At 42.4% G+C, this 25,567-nt stretch overlaps 1 protein-coding gene across 3 annotated transcripts in view; it reads right to left on the minus strand.

The window, feature by feature from the left end:
- The window catches only part of nhsl2 (NHS-like 2), a 107,454-nt gene that overhangs the window by 33,913 nt on the left and 47,974 nt on the right, over positions 1–25,567 (minus strand). For all 3 annotated transcript variants that reach the window (XR_005893064.1, XM_041030845.1, XM_041030846.1), the window contains exons 2-3: positions 13,518–13,745; positions 612–754 (exon numbers count right to left, since the gene is read on the minus strand). Coding sequence is in view for 1 of the 3 variants with exons in the window: in XM_041030845.1 (XP_040886779.1) it covers positions 612–754; positions 13,518–13,745 (371 nt within the window). In the remaining 2 variants the exon portion in view is untranslated. The remainder of the gene's footprint in view (positions 1–611; positions 755–13,517; positions 13,746–25,567) is intronic.

Here is a 25,567-nt window from a genome sequence, read left to right on the forward strand (position 1 = left end):
CGAAGGATGTGGATTTAAATTTCCCCCAAAACAATTTTGTTGTGACTGACAGAAATAGTTCAGCAGCGAGCAGTTCACTCTGCACCAAAATGAGGCGGGTAACATGCAGTGGGTCTGACATCTGGTTCACTAAGCTCAGAAGAAAAATAAAGTCTTGAGCAAGTTTAGAAATAAAGTGTATGGGAGAAATAGAGAGTGGAGGAGAGTAAAAATAGCGGTGGGATGGAGTGAGTTGGCGAGGGTTTAGTGGAAATGTGACGTCTGGTCTCTTGCTGTTCAGGGAGAAAAGTGGAGGTGGTTTCAAGAAATCACTACAAGAGCTGGACAAGTGTGTGTTTCTGTGTGTTGCTACCAGTGGGAAAGGACATTTATGATCAAGTAAAGAAGGTGGAAATTATTCTGTGTGTGTGCGTGTGTGTGGTCACTTGTAACCGAAGCGTGGCTTCAAATAATCGTATATGAAACTTGAACGTGTGTGTTTGTTTACCAGTGAGATGACATTTGGTGTGAGGGAGCCTTATGATCAAATAAGACAGGTGTAAACATGAGCATGCATGTGTGTGTGTATCGTCTGTGTGTCTCTGTATGTGTGTGTTTGTGTGCGTTTGTACCAGGAAGATGAAGTCAGGTCTCTTGTTGTTGAGGGAGATCGGCGATCGGCTGAGCGAGGTGGACGTGTCGTCGGAGCTCTGCGAGGACGGATGCCGGAAAGTCTGACCGGTCAGCTTGGTGTCGTACAACTGCTCCTCAAAGTCTGCACACGCAAGGACACACACATTCACACAAACACACGCACACAAAGCATGCAACAACACACAAACATACAAGAAAAAAAGAATTAGCCTTTAAGTTAATGTCAGTGTCTTTCTGCAGCACAAAAACCCACACATGCACACAGCAATGAAAGTGCACTGACACAGACACACAACCCAAACTCACACACCAGATATCTTATTTGCATAGTGGAGATCTGGTGTATCTGCTGCTTTGCATCACCCTGCAGTTTCCCTCCTGTGACTCCTGGTGCAGCTTCTGCTCTGGGACCTTAAAGGAGTTTGTTTTTTAATCCTCTTGCGAGCTCTGGAGCTTTCTCTGCTCTCATTCATTCCTCTTCAGCTCTTTCTCTTGTCTTTCTCTCTGTCGTTTCCTTCTTTCTTTCCCTCGTCTTGGAGTTTTTCTCTCACTCTTCCTCTTGATATCTGCCTGATTCTCCCTCTCTGGCAGCTTAGACGACTCTCCCTCAGGCCATTGTAAACAGATTCCTAACCCCCACCTCCTCTTCTTTCTCCTGCTGCACACACACACACACACACACACACACACACACACACACACACACACACACACACACACACACACACACACACACACACACACACACACACACACACACACTCACAACACACTCCCCCTCACAACCCCTCAGCCAATCCTTTACCCCAAATCACCCTCCCTACCCACTCCCCTCTCTCCACTCATTGCTAAACCCCTCTGACACACACACAAACACACACACGCACACAGACACACACACACTCCCAGCACCATCCCGCTGACAGCTTTAGTGGAACAACAGTGAGGTATAGAGTTTTGGGTTGAACTTGCTCTTCAGGACAATATGGATTCTTTCTTGGTGATGTATGGTTGCCTAGTGACACAAGGGGGTGGGTGACAACAACAACCTCACCCACTCAGAGAGGGGTTAACAGAAACGTCTAATGGTGCAATATGGTCATAAATGGGAACTTTAACAGAACCAGAAAGCATAAACTAGACTATGCTACATTAGGAAAAATATATGTGAGGAAACGGAAGAATAAGTGAACCTCAGTCCTGCTGATTTTTCTTGCCTTAACTTTAGTGACTGCTGGACTTTCTGCAGTATTCACAGGGTGAAGGCATCTGCTTTTGAACTCAGTGAGCTGCAGTAGCTTTGAGACTCTGCTGCACAGCCTTCAAGCCCGGTAAACACATTCAAACACGTAGGTAGTTTACAGAAAGTTTGGCAGGTGTCAGGTTTGACTGGGTGCAGGCAACGTGGGAGTGTTTTTGAGTAATGAATATAGAGTCATGAATAGAAATTAATATACAGCAGCAACACCGCAAAATACAAAAAGATCATTTTTGTTTTTACATGAGGGTAGGCAGTCCACCCACCCACAGATTTTCTGCACTTTTTAATGGCATTTCGGATCATTGCTGTTGACATCTTCCCTCTGATAAACTAAAAAGTGCCAGCAGGAGGAAAACATCTATACGACCTCGCTCGTTCTGAACGCAATTATGCCTCTAAACTTGAGAGAAAACAGAGGACAGTTTTTGCACACACCAAAACTTTCCCGACCTTAAGCATGGATTAAGATGATGTACTCATTTATGTCAGTCTTCGTCTTCAGCTGTGCATTTTGGGGGTAATTCAGTGGCGTTTGAAAGCGTTTTTTAAACTCAAGGATGGTAGACGTTGTTTCACCGAGAGACGCAAACCTTCAACTAAACTGAAACCATGACAATGGAAAACTGCAAAAACAAAGTTTTCATGAGACGAGGTTTACACGTCGTAGGCTGCTCCTTGCTTTTTGTCCCCAAAGTGACACTGTAAACAGTTTTCCACCACATGTTGACAGTTAGGTTTTATTCTCTTCTGCTTTATGTGGGTAATACAAACAGCGACGGGGAGAAAATGAGGAATTTGAGGACACAAAAAGAAAGGAAAAGAGAGAGAGATCCAACAGCAGGAGAAGGATGAGACAAGATTCAGACAAGCCATGAGCTGCTTGGGCGGCGAAGATGCCGCCGAGGGTTCTGATGGTTTGAATGCAATTTCTTCTAAATTTAGAAAAGGTTAAAAAAGTTTTCCATGGCAGAGGATCTGACTGAGCAACCTGCCCTCTCTAAGCCCGAGGCTAACGTTCCTGTGCAAACTCTAACCAGTTTAATCTGGCTGGAATTAATGCTCCCACATGGGAACTTTCTCATTAATCCCAATGAGCATCATGCACACTGCTGCTAACTCAAAAACAGTTAGTGTGACTGTGCTACAACATGACTCATGTTAGTTGTTGTGCTGTGCTGAGGCTGCTGTGTGTATACTTGCTGTTCTTTTTTAAAGGTCTAACATTTTCACCATTTTTAATTATAACTAGTGACATGAATTTATTAATTATTATTTTGGGTTGCCAGGTTGTGAAAAATCTTCCACTTCTTTATCCTCCTGCATCAGGTGGATCCACTGACCATCTCTGGCCTTTATGTTACTTAAGATGTTTAACATTTGAAAATATTATTTTATCAACAGCGAATTTAAGTTGCAAATATTTTTTCTAATCAAAAGTTTGAGGAAGGGGAAAACTGTGTGCATCAACTTCTCTCTTTGAAACACAACTACTCTGTTAGCAATTAAAGTTTGTACATGAATATTAATGATGACAGGATAAACTGAGAACTTGTTTGTTTGCTGCATTTGCCAGTTCCTTGGGAAACTATTAGATGTTTCACTTTGTACGCGCTTGCTTTAAGAAGATAAGTCCCTGGCTATTTGTATTCATAGAGGCATATTACACACCCGGTGCTCGTGATAGAGAACTGTCTATTTTGCAGTGTTAAAAATAATTGATTAAAAACTGCCTGACTGCTGCATGCAAAAACAGCAGGATCAGCCCGGAGAGTAAACACTGAGCAGAAGCCAAAACTCGTATCATCCAGACTGCAGCGGCCCAAAGAAGTGAGGTGTCAGCAAGAGTCCGAAAACACAGGGGGAGCAAAGACTGATAAAGAGTGAGAGAGATAAAGACCACTATGATGCAGAGGAGGAAAAGGACATAGGACGAGAAAATGAAGAAGAGGCACAGGTGGAAGAGGATGAGGCAAAGGAGGAAGTAGAGGAAGAAAATGAGGATAAAAGAAGCACAAGAAACTTTTCAAGAAGCAGAGGGAAAAAGAAGAGGGCTCAAAAAGGAGATTCAGAAGAGGAGAAAAAGGATGAAGAAAAGGAAGCACATGAAATTAGGGAAGAAACAGAAATCAAGAAGCTAAATTAGATAAAGAGACGAATGGATGTAGATGCAGAACAAGGTAAAGTCAAAGCAGTTGAAGGAGAAATGTTGGAGAAAAGGAAAAGAAGAATTGAGACGAGACCAAAACAGACAAAGTGGGTGGAGAGAAGAAGAGGATGGAAGAGGAGGAGGAAGGGAATTCACACACCATAGAGCCAGGGAGGCCCAATCTGTCGACACTAACAGCACAAACAGGGGAGGAGATGCAGGGTTGGCTCAGGACCGAAAGGTGGGTGATTGGAAGATAAAAATAGCACCCAACATGTTTCTGATTAATCTCACGTCCAAAAGTGTTGAGGCTTAACTTGTTCCTGCAGCATGAACGATGGGTTAGTAGTCAGTTTGCTGTTTGATATACATGATGCTTAAGATAAAAAAAATAATAACTGAAAAATATATGTAATAAGAAGAGACTGCTTTGCTGCTTAAACTTTTACTTTAAGTACATGTTCTGATAATACTTACTTATTACTTACTTACTTTTTATACTGTAGAATGGCAAATTTTACTTACCTGATGGTTCTGGATACTTCCCAAGTTACCGTGCAGATTGATACCAATCTAAAAACACTTAGAGTTAAAAGTTTGGAAACAGCCACTATGGTCTGTGCACTGACCGTCACAATTTGAGCCCAACAAGCAGCAGCACTACAGCAGAAAGAGAGGGAAGGTAAAGAGTTGTAGATCCATGCTTCAGATAGCAGCCAGGCTCCAATGACTGCAGCTCGGCTACATGACTGCAGGGTACTGTGGTGGCAAAATGAGGGAGGGGGAGGAGGGATGCTATTGGTGTTCAGGGTGTAAAGGTATGCTGGTCACTCCCACTAATACACACACACACACTCAGCAGTTAAGGATACCCCACCCCCTTCCTCTGTCCAGACAAGCAGGCCAAGCACTCATGCATCACTAACCTGTGTATTGTGTGTGTTTGCGTGCGTGCGTGTGTGTGTGTGTGCGCATGTGTACCCCTCATTCAGGTGTTTATGTGCATGTGCTGTGCATGTTCCTCTATTGTATGTTAAACTCCGATCACATGTGCATGATCATTTGTGCAAATCAGCTAACTTTTAACAACTCAGATGTGTATGTACATGCACAAATCAGGATCTTTGTGTGTGTGTGTGTGTGTTTGCGAGTGTACAGTGCACCCATTCACAGATAAACCCAACCATCCTTGACAATATGCGCCCCAGTCGTGTCAAATTTGGGTCACCCTTTCTTTTCCCCTCCAGCAAGACGAAGGGGGGAAGACAGAAATTAACAATACCCCTCTTTCACCGCAGCCTGAGCGTTTGTTTGTCTGTGTACACTATGTGCGCGCCGCCACGGATGTGTGTATGCACCGGGATTCGTGTCATGTCTTCGTCCTTCGCCATGATTTAACATGCACAATTGATCAATCCATTACAGGGAACAGGGGCTGGTGTTTGTGAGAGTGTGTGTACCATGAAAGTGGATGGTTGTGACCTAGAAGGACACACTTGGCGGTTCACAGCCTAGTTTATGCTGGTCATGAGAAACCGCGAGGAGGATTGTGATCCAGTTATTAGATCCTCTTTGTACAGGCACAGATTCTGGCTCTCGTTCCTGTCAGCTATCCAAGGAATATTTGCAGATGACTGCTTGATGTTTTTTATAGCAAAGTGCACAGAGTGAAAACAATCTCTAATGGGGGAAAATCGCTTTTGTAGTGCGTTCAAACTTAAGTAGGTAAGTTCAACTTTTGTTTTTGATTCATTAATTTGAACTAAAGACGCACTGCAAGTGGTGTGTTTAACCTGCCATGGCAGCTATCCAGATGGGCGGTGGTTGCAGAAATTATAGTATGAAATCTCATCTTTGTTACACTCAGCTCTCCAAGCTTCAGAAACTGCAGATGTCTCTCAGAAAACACAAAACCCCACATTTTAACATCATCTCCTAATTGGTTGAGACTGACTCATAATTTATTCTTTTTTCTTGCTTCGTCCAGTCCTGATTTATTTCTTCCAGGCTCATACTTGTTCCCAGACTTTTGTGTTCAAGAACCCTGTCTCATCTCATTCCGCAGAATCAGCCTGACCTTGTCCTGCTCAGAACAAGTATCTTTACTTACAGCAGTTTGGGAAAATGGCTGTTCGGTTCCATACTGTATAATCCTCTGTCACGGCTTCCAGTAAGGGGCTTCTGTAGGTTAAGTGCTTTGCTCAAGAACACCCTGACCACATTTGTCAGGGGTTTTGAACCCTCCACAGATTCAGTCTGGTGACTTTCCATCGTGAGTCAGCTCCTCTCCTTAAGGCTGCTGTCACCTCAGCCCTGTGCTTGATCAGAACCAGGTTCATTTGAGGTTTTGGCAGGTTGGCTTAAATGCAAATGCCACTGAATCGTAGCATTTAAGTGTGTCACCCTTCAGCCTGTATTTGAAAAACTTCTCTAAAAGACCCCTGAGGAAAGAAGCAAGACAGACAAGTTTGTCTTGCTTGATTCACTGCAATGTCACTCCAACGAAAAACTCAGCAGACAGAATTGGAAAAAAGACAAAGAGAGTGAGCCAAACTGACTCTTTTGATGAAGAGAAAGGCAATATTTTGTGGTTCAGAACCAAACAGACAACCAGCACATAAAAGGTCACTCAGTAATAAAAGTTCAAACTATCTATAAATCCTCTGAAAAGGGCTCCCTTCACTGTCAAAGGTACAGCTCTAGGCTGTATTTCAGTGTGACAACAAGGACTCGTCTGAGCTTTCTGTTCCTGAGCCAAACCTTTGCTCAAAGCCTGCTTTAATTTGAGTTAACAAACTAAAATCGAAATGAAATTTAATAAAAAAACATTTTTTCAGTCTATTTAATTCAATATGAAGAAATCGAGGGTGTGCATTTAAAAGGGTTTGAGTCATTGAGATCTTTAAAAACTGTCCACCCCAGCAAGTAATCTGAACCACACAGCTACATCAGTTCTGTCTGATGATACAACAAAGGGTTCAAAATCTTTAATAATGTCAGTTATTCAACAGCAATTAATTTATTAGAGCTGAAAGTCACAAGACTGGAATTAAATTCTGCTGGTGAGATTCTGAAACGGAAACAAACACTGTTTTCCCACATCAGCATTCTCCACTTGATCAGTGCTGCACCTGTTCAGTAATGTATATTGACCACAGCAAAACCTTATCCAGCTGCACACATCACGGCGAGCATCGACTCAGACCTCCTCTGACACAATTAAAGGCCAGCTGTGACATTTTATAGTCAAGTTAGCAAAGACAGGGAAACTTTATCGGACCGTTTGCATCGGAGCTGGCATTGACTCGGACCTTCTGTGACACAATTAAAGGGTTACTGTGACATTTCGAAGTTCAGTTGGTTAAATTACAACACGCTGCACTGTCTGCGGTGAGGAAAGGTTGCAGCATCGACACTTTAAGTACAGAGGAGAGTGCCGCTATGTGAGATATGATCTTTGATGGTGCGACTGCTAATTCATGTCCTGTCGTCTCATTCCAGCCTTGACTTCTGAATAAAATAAGTGACTTGAAAACAGAGCAGACAAACTCTTATCTAATGCTAAGAATTACAGACTGGAATACAATAAAATGTATTCCAGTCTGAAGAGTGACACAAGTGTTTTAAGAGGGTATGTAAGAGCTGGTATCGCAGAAAGAAAGATAATCTGTCCTCAGCCTAATGTCACAGTTCACTATATGGCCAAAAACTATTTTTTAATAACAGTTTGCTTCCAATTTTATGGCAACAGAAAGTCCTTTTTGTTCAACATGTCAAAGTCAGGTCCGTGTAGAAATGGTTTTCCCAGTGACTGGCCTGCACGGAGCCCTGACCTCAACCTCATCCATCACCTTTGGGTTTAACCGGAACGTCGACTGCGAGCCAGACCATATCACCCACCATCAGTGCTGGATCTCGCTAATGCTTTTGTAGCTGAATGGGAGTAAATCCCTGCAGCCAGGTTCTAAAATCTGGTGAAAAGCCTCTATTCAGAAGAGTGGAGGCTGTTACAGCAGCAGATTAACGCCCATGGTTCTGAAATGAGATATTCAAAAATCCCATACCACACTACTTCTGCCCATGTAGTGTATCTACAAATCACATAAATACCTACAACAAGCTTCTCTCTTTCAAATGTGGGTTTATGTAATGGATATCACACACTGACACCCTGTTATCGCAGGCCCTCTGGCTACACTGTGACCAGAAGCAGTTTAGATGACAGCTAAGTGCTGTTGTCCAACACTGAGCGTGTCGATGTGTGCACACATTTCAAAAACCCCTTCGCCAATCAAACGCTCTGAAGTGGATCTCAGATCGCTCTCCTCCTCATTTACTCCACATGTATCTGCACCGACGAAATCTGATCAGACAGATTAGGCTAGTCCCATCCAGCACTGCTGGCCATGGTACGCAAAAACAGGGATACTAATGTGCACATTAGCACTGCTTGCAGCACTAATAGAAGTTTACATGATTTCTTGATATTGAAGCTCAGATTTTACTTCCCTGTATTTTGCTTGATTCTCTTTGCATGACACTTCAGAGGAAGAAGTGCAGCAGTAGTGATCAAAAAAAAAAAAAAACTCCTCTCATCCTTCATCTTCCCAGAAACTCTCCTCTAATCTTACAAACTACTGCTTGCCCAACACTCCTCCCCCACCTTCTGTTTCGTGACGAGCGAACAAAATAAAACATTAAACTCTCCAAGCTGGAGAAAGCAGGAAAACATGTGACACCACACTATCAGGGAGGTGTCAGTTCGCTCCCAAATTCATTCTGCAGCAGGACAATGAGCCCAAACATACAAAGTCATAAAACAGCTGTCTTCGGAGATATGTGCTGGTAGCATCTTTCTTCTGTTCACAGTGTCTTGAAAATATTGCACACACAGCAGTGTCTTCTAATCCCATGTAGGATGATCCAAATTCTTGGCATTCCTCGAAAAAAAAAAATCACCTAACTATAGCTGAATAAATTTTTTTTTACCTACCAAATTCACCAGTCCACCGATGTAGAACATTATGTTGCTATAAATCATGAATTTAAATCAGCGTAGTTTGACAACAGTGTTTCCACAGGGTTGTCATGCCATCGTTACAGATTGAATCTCGAGCTGCCAAATCTAAACCAAAATAAAAGTGTCTTATTTGGGAAAGAGGCCAACAGGAGCTGCCAGGAGAGCTTCACATCCACTCCGGCACAGATTTACCAATGAAGTCATACAAAAGGCCCACATCAATGGGAAATTTCATCAGTCTTATGTTAATGGAAGAGCAAAACACTCAAACCTAACAGACAGTGCTTAAACAGCAGAATTAAGTCCAACTGGGGCTGAAGACATAAACGTGCTTTTTTGTGGAATACATCCTGTATATGATTCAAAACAACAGTTATAAGATTGTAAAACTGAAATTAGTGAAATTACCGTGTGATTTAGAACAAAACACAGTTACCTACACTAAAGAGAATGTCACTGAAATATGCTGAGTGTAGAGGAGGTGGTGGTACAGTACAGATATTCGAGTGTTGCTTAATGGATTGCCATAAAATTACAGAGCAAGTATGTGCAAATAGCCAATCTCTGACTCTGTAATGGATGACACAAGCTAAACTTCAAACACAAAGTTCACTTTTAATGTGAAGGAAAAATATGAATATTTTCGCTGTTGATTAAAGGAATGCAATAAAAAATACACAATGCAAACGTGTCTGCTGTGTATCTTAGCAAATAACACGGTAAATCTGTGCACAGAGGAGGGAAAACTTTTCATAAATACACAGGGTTGAGTGCAGAGGAGAAGCAGAGTCAGTTAAGTGATAATAAGAAATCTTCCCATTATCAACCTGTGGAGAATACAATATATCTGGAGTGCAATGCTGAGCTTTAAATATATAATATATTACTGCCACTGAGCAGGACATGAATATTTTAACACAGCAACTGAAAAACTTGAACAAAATGTGCACATCTCATTGTTGCAAATCTAAATGGAAGGAGTGATGCTCCACTGTAATGCAGACTGTTGATGGGAACAGATAATATGGAAATGTAGTTATTAAATAAAAGTGAGAATGTGGAGAGTCTCACTATGTCATGACATCACTGAGCTTGGTTAGATGCAGGGTATTGAGCTTATGGCAGTAATGTAAAGTATTGTATAATGCTAACAGGCTAGCCAAGGCTAATGGTTATGTCAATGGCCGAGAGGACTATAAAATATTGCATGACACTGCAGAAACTGTGAAACTTTTATTTATGGACTCCAACCAGTTTCTTGACCAGGGGTCCATTTCACCAAATTTTCTCAAAAATCACTTCCTTTTCTTTTTTTTTTTCCACTTTTTATACCAACACCAAATTTGCTACCCACTCGAGCTGGCAAGAACCCTGCAGGACTCAAAGTTTATCTGCAAATTGAGATGGAAAATCATGTGTGAAAGATGATGCTGCTGCCACCATTTGTGTAAGCAGATCGGAAATGTGAAACGGGCAGAGAGGCAAAGATTCCAAACGTCTACTATTCACCAGAAACAGGCCAGAAAAACAAAATCATTATTATTTGTCTGGTGCATGTGGAAGATCAAAAGCCAGCGGAATCAGACCAACCCTCAGAAAGGAAAAACAACAGCATCATTGTTTTTCAAATTCTTAAATACGACATATAACTACGTTTACCTGATAAGAACTTGAGCAACAGTTTTAATTACGACTCTTATCTTTTTTCCACTTTTTCCACTGTTTTTCTCCACTATTGTGCCTTTTTTAAAGGCAATGAGGAGGAAAGAAAGTATTTTATCATTTAGTTTGGAGGATTTGTTGAATATTAAGTGTCAAAATCAGAATGGACGTTACTCACAAAATTAAAACTGAAGGTTTCCATGTTAAATCAAATTTGCTCATTAAAGTAAATTTGCGCACATAGGAATCCAATCAGGAGTAAAACAGACGCCAAACAGTCCATCGTATGAAATCCCAGTGTGCTAATCATGCTAAGGCGGGGTGCTGATGATGAGAGGGAACACTGGTCCGGATTTCACCGTTGCCCACTTAACAGCAACAGTGAAATAAATCTTGCACAAATCTCGCTGCCACAGGGAGCTGCGTCTCGGCAGAAAACGCCGAAGATCCGTCTAACACCGGCGAGCGACAGCCAGCTTCATAAATATGGAGGGCAGAGTGTTGAAGAGCGGGAAAGAGTATGAATATTTTACTGAGCTGAGGCCAGTGGGAGACTGATGGTGAGGTTGGCCAGAGAGGGAGTACAGCTGGTTGCTTCAGTGTTATATAACACACACTCAAATAGATGGACACAAACAACACGAACGGACGCCGGCACACAAACCGAGAACATACAGACGAACACACGCAAGGACATACTGTTCGGTGAGAAGGAGGCCCAACAGCACACACACAGGCAGCGATGAACACATGTACACACAACGAGACACAAACGAACACAGACGACAGAAAAGATGAATGGCCACACACACACACATATTCTGTCTCTCTCTCACACTCGTTGCTGTTGTCCACCCACGACTGTATTCATCCATCTTATTTTCATCATACACAAGATGCCAGCATGTCTGAGACAATAACTGGCTTAATACACACATAAATAGACACACACACACACACACACACACACACACACGCAGTATTAAGACATAACAGGAGAAGAGACAGAGAGATGTAGGAGGCGACACGTTGTATTGCATTATCTGTAACTGCACACACGAACACCTCCTGAATCAGTGCAGCGCAATTCACGAACTACTACATTTTATTGTTTGTTTTGAAAAGATTAAAACCAGCTATTAATTAATCTAACTAACAAATGCTGCCTCAGAGTAGTCGAAGCCTGATATATCTGATCCCTCTGTGCCATGAAACTCCACTGGGCTGGAAAACATGGTGAAAAAAAGTTTTAATCCACATTTAATTTTAAAGCTCAATTTTATCAATTTAACAACTTTTTTCTGCCAGGCTCTCATCATGATGAACATTTTAAAAAAACATAGGTTATCCCAATGAGCTATGGATTGTCTTTACCAGATGCCTCACTGACATGGAGCATGTACAGTACATCCACTTTTATATTTAGCTTCAGAGCAGACAGCACAGAAAGGGAAAGTTTGCTTACTAATTCATCTGCTCCACTGCAAACTAGCATTAGCTACCCCATAACAAAAACAGGAGCAGAGTGGAATCTGCACACTTTTAAGTGGATGTATTCATCCGCAGCTGAAAACAGTCCCCAACAAATTTATCTATTTTCTCCTGTTTGAGAAATGTTTAGTAGAAACTACAGTGCCCAGCTGTTTTAGTGGATGATGGAGTTGTTTTTCAAAGTGAAACTACATATTTGTGACTGATCTTTAAAGCTTTACAGTAGTAACAAACAAATCAGGGGCTAAATGTCAAAGCCAGGCAGGTAAGTCAGTGAATTACGACACACCGACAATTTAAACATGTAAACCATAAAATGGTTGGTAATGGTAATGTTTTAAGACATCCATTCAGCGGTTCATTCCCTCCCTGAGGTGTTTGTTCAAGGTTATCATGCTGCCATTCAGCTCGCCCCGTGTTCATTCAGCTAAAAACCCACTCTGATTGTTTTAATGGAAAGGCCGGGCAAAGGGTAAGACAGCATGAGTCACACAGAGAGAAAGAGAGAGAGAGAGAAAGAGAGAGAGAGAGAGAGAGAGAGAGAGAGAGAGAAGCAACTGACAGAGAGGAAAATGGAGAGAAGCAGTGGTACCTGAGAACAAATGGAAATCCTTGCTCCCTTGAGTATTAATTTACATACACACACACGCACAGACACACACACACAGGTTGAATACAACATACAGAAGAGCATCTTCCGTAAACAAGAGATTAATACAAAAATGAGAATCATAACATTCCTCCTTAAAAAGCAAAAGCAAGGCAGAGTTACAACTATTGACTGCTACCTTAAATGTAAACACACTTTAGTTGGTGCGAATGCCTATTTCTACACACACACACACACACACTGCAGAAATATAAACACACACACACACACTCCCAATACCATTTATCAACAGTGTTCATGATGTGAACCAAAATCACAAATACTACCTTAGATAACAACGCTGCAAGGTGAATCCAACACACACCATCAGCAGTGTTCCTACGAGCTAACACACACCCTACAGCACAATATAAACACAAGACAGCAAGGGAAATCTAACACACACACCCTCTCACACAGCATATCTGCATGATAACACACACACACACACATTTAAAGCAGCCGACACACACCCATATGAACGCAGTCCAACGCCACACACACATGTAAACACTTTCCCACCCCTCTCCGCTTCTCCCTCCACGTCTTTCCCACCCACTCGAAACACAGCACACACTTTCACCCACGTACACACACACACACACACACACTCCATCCATCCAATCCCCCTCTCTTCCTCTCCATCCATCCTTACCTTGCAGCAGGCTCTGGAGGTTGAGCTGCGCCTGCTGGTGCAGCTCCTCGACACACTCCGGCCTGCTCCACGAGCCGAACACGTTCACGCTCTGTTGCCATGGAGACCTGAAGTGGGCCGCGCCGCTGCTGCTGCTGCCTCCTCCGCCGCTGCTGCTGTGGTTGCCATCGCCGTGGCTGCTGCTGCTGCCGCCGCGCCTGCCGCTCTCCGCCTCTAGACCGCTTGTGGCTGGAGGAAGAGGGAGGAAAGAGAGGAGAGGGAGGAGGGAAAAATGTTGAGAGGAAGTGATGGATGGAGGGAGAAAAAAGGAGGGGGGAGGAGGAAGTGAAATAAGGAGGGAAATAAGATTATTGAGAGTGAAGTGGGAAGGAAAAGGAGAAAAATAGAAGATAGAAAGGGAGGAAAAAGCAAAAGAGAAGAAAGGAAAGAAGGAAGAAAAGGAAGATGATAGGGACGAGAAATAGATGAAGGTGGATGGGGAGAAAGGGGGAGAGAGGAGATGAAAGAAGAAAGGTAGAGAGAAAGGGGAACAAATGACAGGGACAAAAGAGACGAATGATTATAAGAGCAAGATAGAGAGAAAAGCACAAAGAGTAAATGGAGAAAAGAGAAGAAGAAAGGTACAGAAAGAGAAAGAAGAGGGATAGAGGAGGAGAAGTAAGGGATGGAGGGAGGAGAAAGAGAGAGACAGACAGAGGGAAAAATCACAGATAAATAAAAATGTATGAATTTGCATAACTAATACCCAGAGACGTAGATTACATAACACAGTGTGTTGTCAGGGAGAACAAGGACCGAGGAAGGAAGGAGGGAAGGAGGGAGGGATAGAGGGTGAAAAAATGAAAGGGGGATTAGGGAGAAAATGATGGAGGGATGGGCAAGAAGAGAGGTAGAGAACAGATTTGGATGGGAAACAGAGAGGGAGCGCTTAATTAGGAGGGAAAAGGAGTAGGGCGGTCACGGGAGGAGATAGAGAGGGAGGAGAGCGGGAGAAGGAGGGATTAGGGCAGGGAGGTATGAGAGAAAAAAGAGACAAAGAGGGATTGTGGCATTACGGAGAGAAAGAAGAACAAGAGTGGGAGGAGGAGGGAAAGAGGGATGACATTTAAAGGGAGGGGAACAGAGGAATGAAGGCAGGAAGGAGGGAGTTTGTATGATTTGAGTAAAGAAAAGAAAAGGAGGAGAAAAGGGCTGAAAAAAAGGAAGGAAACGTCGGCCCCTGTCACTATCAAACCTCCAACACAAACAGACAATCAAAACAAATCATCCGATGCGATCGCAAATGGCCATTCAACGTCGACATGAATGAGGCGTCGCCTTGAATCAGTGCTGATGAAATAATTTGACACATCCAGCAGCTGATAAAACATGACTAACAAACACAGGAAATCCCAAAAGTGACAGCAGCCGCTGCCCAGCTGAGCAGCTAGGCTTTAAAAAGAAACACACACGAACTTCTTGAGATATCACAGATAGCCCACTCACCAAACTTAATGTTGATACTGGACAATTATGTAAATTCACTGATTAGGTTTACCAAGTGTCTTGAGTTCACCTAGTAGAGCAGATTTAATAAAAAAAATTAAAAAAAAAACAATAAACAGGGACAACAGGCTTAATTACATGCCCATTACCAGCAGCTTCATTTTATTTTTCTTTGCACAAGCTAAAAATGGAAGTACGCCAACAAAAGCTGTCTTACAGCAAACCACAGGGGACACATCAGCTCAACTGTAGAAACAAACAGCAAAACTCTCAAACGTTCAATGCCACTGTTTTTTCAAATCATCATTCTGACTGAAACAGAGCAAAGTAGGAAGGTCTTTGTCTCTCTGTGCTTCACAGAGATATGTGTCCATACCAGACTGACACTGAAGCACCGACTGCTGCTCTGTAAACTGCTTTAGTTAAGCTCCTCACCTAAACACCAAATATCCTAAATATAAATGTCGACTCCAACATGTGTGTGGGAAGTATCTCTGAGGGGAATGCACAGAAACTATTTCTCGATTTGAAGCACTGTTGAAAAAGCGGTTAAAATTTAAAGAACACTCGGTTCCCTGCAGACGGACGCACAGACAGTTGTTCTGCAGTGAATCCACCGGCACTGTCACGTCTTGTTTGCTCTGAAGCAGCCGTCTCCACTCACAAAACCCACCGTACTGTATGGAATCACAATTTCACCCTCCCAGCTACCGGCTTCATCGTCGTAAGCTGCTTTCACACAATCGGCTCCCACCAGAGAAAACTACTGTTTATGATACAGAAGTGCACGTCAGTTAGCATCAGCTGCAGAGAGGAGAACTGAGGCGATCATGCATGATTTATAACACACTGTAGAAGAGGCATATATTCTCACCCTGGAGTTTTACTTTTATCCATGTCAAGTCTACCACTCTTTCTTTTTGCATTGTTTCTTCCTGAAGCTAGTCTGTGTTTACTGGATGTATGCATTGTGTTGTGGCTCTTGCTGCAAGCTAAATATCCCATTAGGGAACTTGAGTTTGAAGTGCAGGCTCACCCAGCAGATTATAATCCTTTTTTTTCCCCCATTTTTCACTCCGCAGTATTTCAACCAGCATTTTAAACTTTCGCACAAACCCACCAACTGTACTGCGTGTGCTGTGACTATTTATCTAAGTCCTGCAAGCAAACATCCTCCAACATGTGGTCAAAAAAAACTTTTAGCTGTTGTCTGCAATTGACAATATACTGACATATATACGAACAAAATTAAACTTGGTTATTTGATCAGTTAATCTGTAAAGAGGTGCGTTCTGCATACTGATTCTGAATACCCTGTCAATGTTAGATCTGGTGCAAATCCAAAGAGGGTGAAACCCCCAAAAACTGAAGGCAGTATCATGATTTTGGCAACTGGAACACAAACTTTAAAATATATATGGAATAAAATGAGAACTAATTCAGTCACAGACTGATGTTATGTTACAATGTAAGACAGGTGATGTGAGGTGGAGTGCTCACTGCACACATCTTTTCAAAATCCTTCCTTTTCTCATTATTTACAATAAAAAAGGATGCACTCTCAAGATCGCTCAGGGCCGAGTAAGTACCTAAACAAGGGACTGAAAAAATAAGATGTCTCAGCCTCAGTAAGAGAAAAGCACTTCAGGTTTTCTACAGCTACATCGAAACAGTAGAAGCTCAGGTCTACAGGACAGTGGTTATTTTTAACACAGGCAAAATGTCAAGACATACTCAGTGTTAATTATCCAAGAATCTCTAAATGCTGAAACAATAAATCAGGTCTGGGATTTGAGCACAAAAAAAACTTGTCCTTCCTTGGGTTGGAGGACATACAGCTACTGTGCCTTCACAGCTGCTAACACAAACATTGGATTTTTGAAGATGTGGGACTATAGCAAGTTAAATATATGATATAGCGTGGGTGAGTGTGCCTGTGTGTGTTTGTGAGAGTTAGGTAATACGTGCTAAAGTCACACAAGCCTCAGGAGTTTCTGAAAATGTGGCACAAACTACTGTAAATACATGATCTAAAGAGAGAGAGAGGGAGGGAGAGAGAGGGAGAGAGCATTAACTACCTTTGCTGCCATCATACCTTTGAGACATCACTGCTACTGTAACTGTGTGCTAAGGATTTCTCACTGTTCTCACTGCACATCAACACAGCAAGGAGTCGTCATTTTGTCTACCTAACAAGGTTTTTCACAGACTGGAAGCCTCCAAGGATTCAGGTTCAAGTCCAAAGCACAACACAGCTGCTTCAATGCAGTGCTACAGCATAAAGTGCCATTAAAACTGCTGTGGCAAAGCTGGATGTCAACAGGATCATAAAGCTGTTGGTCAACAAAATAAAATGACCAGCGTGTGGATTGCTGGTTGCAGTAGTTCTTTGTATTACTCTACCTTGACAGTGAGTTTCTCCTCGTCGGCTGTGACAGCTACAAGACATTAGAAGAAGACAACCTGTCACCTGATTGAAGACCATGAAAGAGACAGCCTGTCATAAGACCACAAAAGAACGCAACCTGTCACCTCACAAGACAAAAATACAAAGTACAGAGGTCCCGTTATGACAATCAGGGAGCAGGTTCTGAAGAAATGCGTTGCTTTTCAGTGACGTATTGACAGAAAACAGGAGGCTACTTCACAACATTATATCAGGCAGGAAAACATCAGTTTGGCTGAGCAATTTTTTGAACTGAGAAACAGTCTAATGAAGACAACCGGCTATGCTGGCTGGCAAACGCCCTGTATAAGAGTGATGAAGGATAAAGCCAAAGTAATTATTGCTGTTTTTAAAGACAGACACAACAGTGTTTTTGTTGTGTTTTCACAGTCATTGTATCCGAGGAAAATTCTGACCCCAGCAGGCTTTCAAACCCGAGAGCTGATGGCACAGATTGTTTTGGCGGGTACAAGAGACAGAGGAGTCCTCAGGGAAACTTGTTTCCTTGGCAGTTAACAATTAATTCTTGATTAAAAGTTGAGCAGGAGTCAAACACACGGCGTCTCACAGTCTCCACAGAGCACATTCAGTCCTCCTCAGCGGAGACGTCACTCTTCTCCCTTCCTCCCTTATATAACCACGGTGTCACGAAAAGGAAAGAAGATGGAGGGATTGGATGGAGGAGAGACACAAGCCTCTGGGCATCACTGGGCAGATTTAGGAAAAAGAGAAGCTCGATCTCCACACTCCTTTTGAGGAAAGAGAAAAGATGGTTCTGGAGAGAAGTGCATTCCAGTGACAGGATGGATCAGTGCAGAAAAAGTTGGAACAGTAAAGTTTACTATTAGAAAGTCAACATTCACTGAAGCGCTGTAGAGCTGCACAGCTACATGTTTATCAAAAGGGGTCATTGACAGATGCATATTTTAAATTTGTAAATAAATTATGAAGTGGAAAGATTTGTCTCAGTGCTGTACATTTATTTGAATGCAGCCTATAGAGAGTCAAAGTCACACCCTTTCATACTAAGCTTCTGTCACTTGTTCACTGTTCATCAAAGTCCAGTGAACTGTTGTAATCTAGCCTGGCGTGTATGACCTGGATGACACAGCAGAACTGTTGTAAGATCTCCAAACTCAAATTATCTGCATCTGGCGGAGTCGGGAGCCACGCGGGGCTCGAAGCTGACAGCAACCTTGCAGCATAAACACTGGGGTGCTGTCGCTCAAGTGCAAAGGGACGAGCACGAATCATTACTGGTGTCACTGGCAAACTTCAGCCTGGTGACTGGTACAGAGTGTGTACCCACTGACCTCCTCCACCATCAACCCTGACCAAGAGAGAGAGAGAGAGAGAGAGACACTGAGGAAAACAGAGAGGTGAGAGGGTGGGTGAAACACCCAGCGTTACTTCCAGCTTACACACACAAAACACCAGAGTGATATTTTCACTGCGCCCACTCTCACAACAGAGAGAGAGAGATGGCACAGACACACACACAAACACACACACACAAGCAGAAAAAACTTCTCTATCTCCAACACATTCGGGTGTGAAAAAGTTTGACAGTCTGTACTGTACAGTATCCATACAACACACACGCTCCTGTACACATACAGACAAATGCAGGAACTAGAGAAAAAGTTTCACAATACACCCACAATATACTGATACACACACAGTCACAAACAGACAGATGCATTAGCGAGGTGTTGTGTGAAGTTATATTTTCTCTAAGGCCTATTACTAATTCATTCCCCTCTGTGTGCGTTGGAGTGTCAGCAGGGACGACACAGATTTAGACAAGCTGTTATCACCGGACACACACACGCACTCATTCTCACACACACATTCGCGGATGAATGGGTAAACACCAGTTGTGCATTGCTCATATTTTATCATTTGATCGCCCACACACTGGCACAGATTTCATGTATGCATGATAAAAATACATCTGTGTGTCTTTCACACTCTCATGAGGAAATGTAGTGTGGTTGATAGGCCTGGGGCTTGTGCTATACACCAAGTACTGACCTGTGTGTGTGTGTGTGTGCATTTGTGAATGACAGGCTTATGAGCCACTGTTAGCATTAGCTCCGTGCTCAGCAGACTCGTTTATGTCCGCCTTAAATAACACTGTCACTGCACACTGAAAAGCTTGGCTGAAGCAAAGTGCGGGTGTGTGTGTGTGTGTGTGTGCAGGCCTTGTGTTTTCTCCCAGTTAATAAAAGCCGTGCAGTAAACCAGATTTACCGTATACACCGAGACCCAAACCGAACATTAGCCATCCTTCTGGGTGTCGTTATCGAAATGAACCAGGCTTCCTGAGTGGCGACATTATCCATACTGACCTTTGTTGTTACTCAATTCTAACAGCAAAGGTCAGCGTAGATAATATAAGTGACCTCTCAGTGTCTTTGCTATCAAGGTAATAAAGCACCAGAGCTTATAACAGTCTGAAAATACAGAAAACACCTGCTGAAAACAAATCCTACAGGTTTAAATAAGGCTGGGTATTGATCCTCAGTCCTTAATACTCTCCAAAGTATTGAAAACTGTTGAGTACTAAGGAATACTTTTTCAGATTCATACTTTTTTTCACTCTGCTTCTCTTGGGTCTCCTGGAGCTGAAAACTTCCCCTCTTTGGCTAGTGAGCTTCTTAAAGATCCAGATCAGTGGATCAGTAAAGGACTCAATTAAGTCAAACTTGTAGCAGACTGAACGACACCAAAAGAGCACGCGATGACCTTTTGGACGCTGCCGATCTGAATCCGAGTCACACCGCTGAATTAAGTTGTACCATTTACCATTTTTCGTGACTCTGCCCGTGCCAGAGAGGCCCCCTCACCCTGGTGGCTAAATGAGCAATTAGCTGAGTGTGAATCAGAGGTGTTGCGGCAGCAAAGGTACACAGGAAGCCGGGGGTTACTTACTGCTGTGATGGACCAGTGATGACGCATGGTGAGTCAAGACAGGACAAGTGTTGAGGAGTGTGTCAGATTAGATTTGTGATGCTTATTGGCAAGACAACATATAAATTTTACCACTAATACTCCGTTTACACAGATCTGGATGTGAATAATTACATCTGATCACAAGCATTTGCACTTACAGGCCTGAGATTTACATTAATTTGAATACTAAGGGACTTGCATTCAGCTTAAAAGTTACAAGGCTCTGTTTTATCTTTCAGTTAAACAAAGCCAAAAATCTTATGAAGCTCCAAATATGATCCGATTTCATAAACACCTCTTACAATTTATCAAAAGTCAACTTTATTGTGGAAGTTCTCCTGGATTTGGCAGATGTCTGTGCATCTCGGGGATATATGATCTAACCGAAACTATTAATGCTAGCCTCTTCCTCACTCCTCCTTCTGCCTTGGTGGGTAAGTTTTAGTTTATAGCAAACTCCTCTGTCATATTCAGTACTGCTGACACTTTAAAGAGCTGGCTGGTTATAAGGCCCTGCAAATCACCTACTAACGCTTATAGTTTCCCACAGGGGACAGTCCCATTCAGGCATCCCTGTTTGGAAATTCAAAGAGCAGAAAGTGAAATGAAAAAATGGGTTAAACAAATCACCAAGGCCACTTTTTAATTTCATGGGCATTCAACTTAAAAAAAAAAGTACATGTTCCCCCTGAGTGCACATTAACTTTTAACCATGCAGGAAGCGTGGGACATTTCTTGGTGAAATATGAAGAAAACTGTGTGAACATATTCTTTAAAGACCTCGTGTAAGTGAAATTCCTACGAAGAGGGTGTTTGTGAGGATTTGGAGTCCCAGCTGTGGTTGATGACCATATCTGAGATTTTTAAGGAAGCTGTGGGAGAACAAGATGAAGGCCGTTAATTAATGTGCCAACTGGTCTGGACGCAGGCGTAAATGTTCCCTCATAACAAGTCAGATTTTATCTAAGTGGCTAAATTAGGAGAAAATTGAGCGTGTGCATGTATTCTCGTGTTATACATCTGATTCACTTAGAAGAGCCATGTGCGTGTGTGTTTATGGGTGTGTTTGTGTATGCATGCATGCATGCATGTGCAGCCCATGACTGCTGCAGCCTGCTCTCTTGTCATGGCTCAGTGCTGCCCTCTGCAGGGGAAGCAGGCACAAAGCACAGACAATGCCAGGAAGGAAACCACAAACTGCATCAATTATTTATGAGTTTCCGTGAAGAGGCAGCACAAGTTCTATTAAATTATTTTCCTATTTCTGTTCCTACAGTTCTTGAGTTTCATCTTTGGCACAAAGTAGGAAAAGAACCATCAGAGATGAAACTACACTTGGACGAAAGCATAGAAAAATCCCAGTTTATTACTAATGGAACTTGAATGCAGACTCTTCATGTTTATTCCAATATTACAGTGCTTACACACAACTACTGCTGCATCTAGTTTTTATGAGCTTTGCCTGACAAACCAGAAGTATAAATAATATAATACATCATCATACATCTAGATAAATAAATGTTTTCTGAGTATCTTATTACATTTACCGTGAATATCACCAGAAATCTGGCAGCATAAATCTGATTTTACAGTTGTGTCAGCTTGAGGCAAAAAGAACAATACTTTATTATTAAAGACTTTTAAATGCTGTGAAGACTTTAATTGTAAATAATTCATGTCACCCTGATAAACATTTTGAGAGACAGCTTATTAAGGCACGGCTGTGCCTCTGACATCTCGTGCAGCCGACGACAAATGCAATCACACAAATACAGCTCCTAAATCAATACGCACACATTCACTAAAAGGGTGTATATTCCTCAGCTCTACAGTGAGACCTGGCTGTCTGCAGCGATTAGACCCTGGAAGTAATTTATAGTGACACAAGCCACAATTCATCCTCGCCCTCCCTCCTTTCACTCGCTTTTCCTCCCTCTCCCTCTTCCTCTAAATCACTTTCCTTCTTACTTCCTCTCTCTTTCCATGTCTCGCTTGATTTCATCTGTTATTCCCTGAATCACACAGAGTTCCTCCTTTCCACTTTTCCTTATTCTCACTCGACCATTTCCTTCCCTTCTCTCTGTGTTATCACTCATTCATTCCTCAGAGCGTCTTCCTTCTTCTGTCATATCTCCTTCATTACACACACACACAAAAAAAAACGAGGAACAAGCGAGAGGGTGGAGTAATGGAATTGGGTGTAATGAGGAGGTGTGTGTGTGCGTGTGTGTGTTTATGTGTTTGTGTGTGATCACAGGACTAATCCACCTGGCTCAGTCAACATGGTGAATAAGCTCGACTGAACTGTGCACAAACAAAACAGTCAACACACCAAATGGCTATTTTGTGTGTGTATGTATACACAGTATGTGTGTACATGTGCATGTGTGTTAGTGTATTGTGCATCCTTGTGTATTCAAGTAAGTGTGTGTGTGTATATGCAAATGTGTGATCCAAAAAAGACACATCCCTAAATGCACATATGATTTCATCCTATCTGCAGGGTAAGTGTGTACCTCCGTGTGTGTGTGTGTGTGAGAGAGAGTGTGTGTGTGTCAGTCGGGGCCTAATTGAAGAGCTGGATGCGTTCAGCCATGTTTGCTAACAGGAACAAAGATCCAATTTTATGCTAATTACTGACGCAGAGATTTGCGTCACTTTGATTGTGATGGTTAGTCGGACAAGGAGATAGTTAACATGACTCACTACTGGGAACGTACACACACACACACACACAATGGCTTCGTCTCCAAAAAACCACAACATGGAGACCATCCCTGTATTTTTGGAATTAATAACCGTTATTTTCAATACACACTGCTCTTATTATGCCACAGTTGCCATAGATACAGCCGAATCAGCCTGGCGGGAAATTGCAGTGATGCATGTGATTCACACACAGAAACAGGTGCACATACACACAGTGACACAAGCATGAATTACTAAGCATTTCAGTCATATTCAACACACTCAGTCACATGTTACAGCTACAGATGTGTATTTGATTTATGGGTTATGTCTAATACGTAGAAATTGCTGCTTTGCAGGCAACAAAACTACACATTTAAATCTCGTTCCTGCTGCGTTTCAGCTGGTGTGATTAACACAGGGAGACTGCAGTTCTGTGATCTTACTTGAAAATATCTTTCTGATCAGAGTCATTGATGTGCACCGACATACTGAGTGCAGCTGATCAATATCAAACTTTAAAGTCTGTTTTGGGTTAAGGTGTCCAGCTGGTGACTGTCAAACTCCCCATGTTATCAGAACCTTCAACATTTGACTTTACCAGTTTCCAGAAACTATATATATATAATTTTTTTTTTATAATATACGCCTCATATAAAAGATGAATATAATATTTTTCAAGGTAGAGGACATGCAAATTTGAAATCTCAGTCAAGCTCATCCCAAAACTCAACAACTGCTGTTCCCTTGAGCAAGGCATTTAAGCTGTGAGGGGACCTATTTAATAGATGCAGTTGCACTTAGCTGCTCCCAGCAGTGAAAAAGTGCAACTATATAAATGCAAAAAAGGCTGTTGTGTGTTCCACATATGCATAATGTTCCTGCATGAATAACACTTTAAATACAGGCTGCTACAGTAAACAAATCCAGGCTGGTTAAATTTGCCTATATGCCAGGAATATGGTGGAGAATATCTAATACCCAGTGACCTAATATGCAATACTGCCAATGAGTGAGTCACTTTCATTAAAAAAATACTGCTGAGTTTCAATCAGCAGTAAGATCCATCTTAAAAGAGGAAAAGGTTAAAATGCTGTTTCCCAAAGCAGGATTCCTAATCTTTGATGTCATTCGTTTTCTGTAGCCGCATCTCTGGTTGTGTACAAGCATCTAACTTCATGTTGTCTGAGCTTCCCGACCCAAATATGAGCTTTATCTTAATTTGTGCTCATCTCCAAACTACAAAATCCCTTCAGATCCCCTTAAAACTCTCCTTCAGTGATAATCTCTCATCATTTAAGTCAAAATGAGGTCAGCAGCAGCCCGGCTCACGGATACTTCGGGCTTCACAGGCATGTAAAACTGTTTGAAGGTGCTAAGTGAAGTATTTTACAACAACAGCACAAAAAAAAAAGAAAACGGCCCCTGTTTTTCTTCAGAGATGATATTTATATCATCTCTTATATCATTTATATCTGTCTCAACCCGAGTCAGTTACCATCAGTAAGACTAAACTGCTCAACCTCTCCTGAAAAAACAGAACAAAAAGAAAATATGATGTGGTGATAATTTTGTTTTTGTAAAATGAAAACACAAAGTGTTGTTTTCTTTATTTTAACTCATAGCAAACACAAAACCTTGGACTGATCAAACAATCTGAACTCAGCTCCACCTTCTAGCTGGTTTTGGAGCTTTCTACCGTATCGCACAGTCTTCATCAGCTGACGGAGATGAGAGTGGAGCAGAAGCTGTGAAACTGAAGTCACACCTCACTCTCACACTCACACCCACCATGTTAACTTCAACACACTCCGCTAAGTCACGTTCAGATTCTTATGATGAACTGTGGTGTCGCTTTTCTGACCACAGCTGTAAATTCAGACACACACACACACACACACAGTCAGTGATTATTTATCACAGTGATGGATAACACGTACTCACACACACTGCAGATATCACTGGGCAGGACCCACAAGGCTGACTCAGCAGCTTCTGCCAGAGGTCAGGAAGTTTGTATGCATTTGTGCGTCTGTATGTGTGTGAGTGTGAGTGTGTGTGTGCGCACATGAGAAACAGGGGGAGAGTCTGTATATCTGTGTATGTGTCCCTTCTCTCGCCCCAGAGTAAAAGACTTCAGCAAACAGACAGGAAGTGATGTTACAGGTCTTTCAAGGTCGATGGTGCGCACACACGCACACACACACACACACACACACACACACACACACACACACACACACACACACACACACACACACACACACACACACACACACACACACACACACACACACTCCCTCATTCACAGTCTCTTCTCTGCCAAGGTCCCTCTCTGTGACCTTTTGACCCCATCAGGGGAGGTCAGTGCACACTCGTCCTGCTTTGTCCCATCAATCATCCTATATCGCTTTACCTCACACACACACAAACACACACACACTGACCCTGTGGCATATACACATGCTCTGCTGCT

Source organism: Toxotes jaculatrix, chromosome 23, assembly GCF_017976425.1.
Source record: "Toxotes jaculatrix isolate fToxJac2 chromosome 23, fToxJac2.pri, whole genome shotgun sequence".
NCBI lineage: Eukaryota > Metazoa > Chordata > Actinopteri > Toxotidae > Toxotes > Toxotes jaculatrix.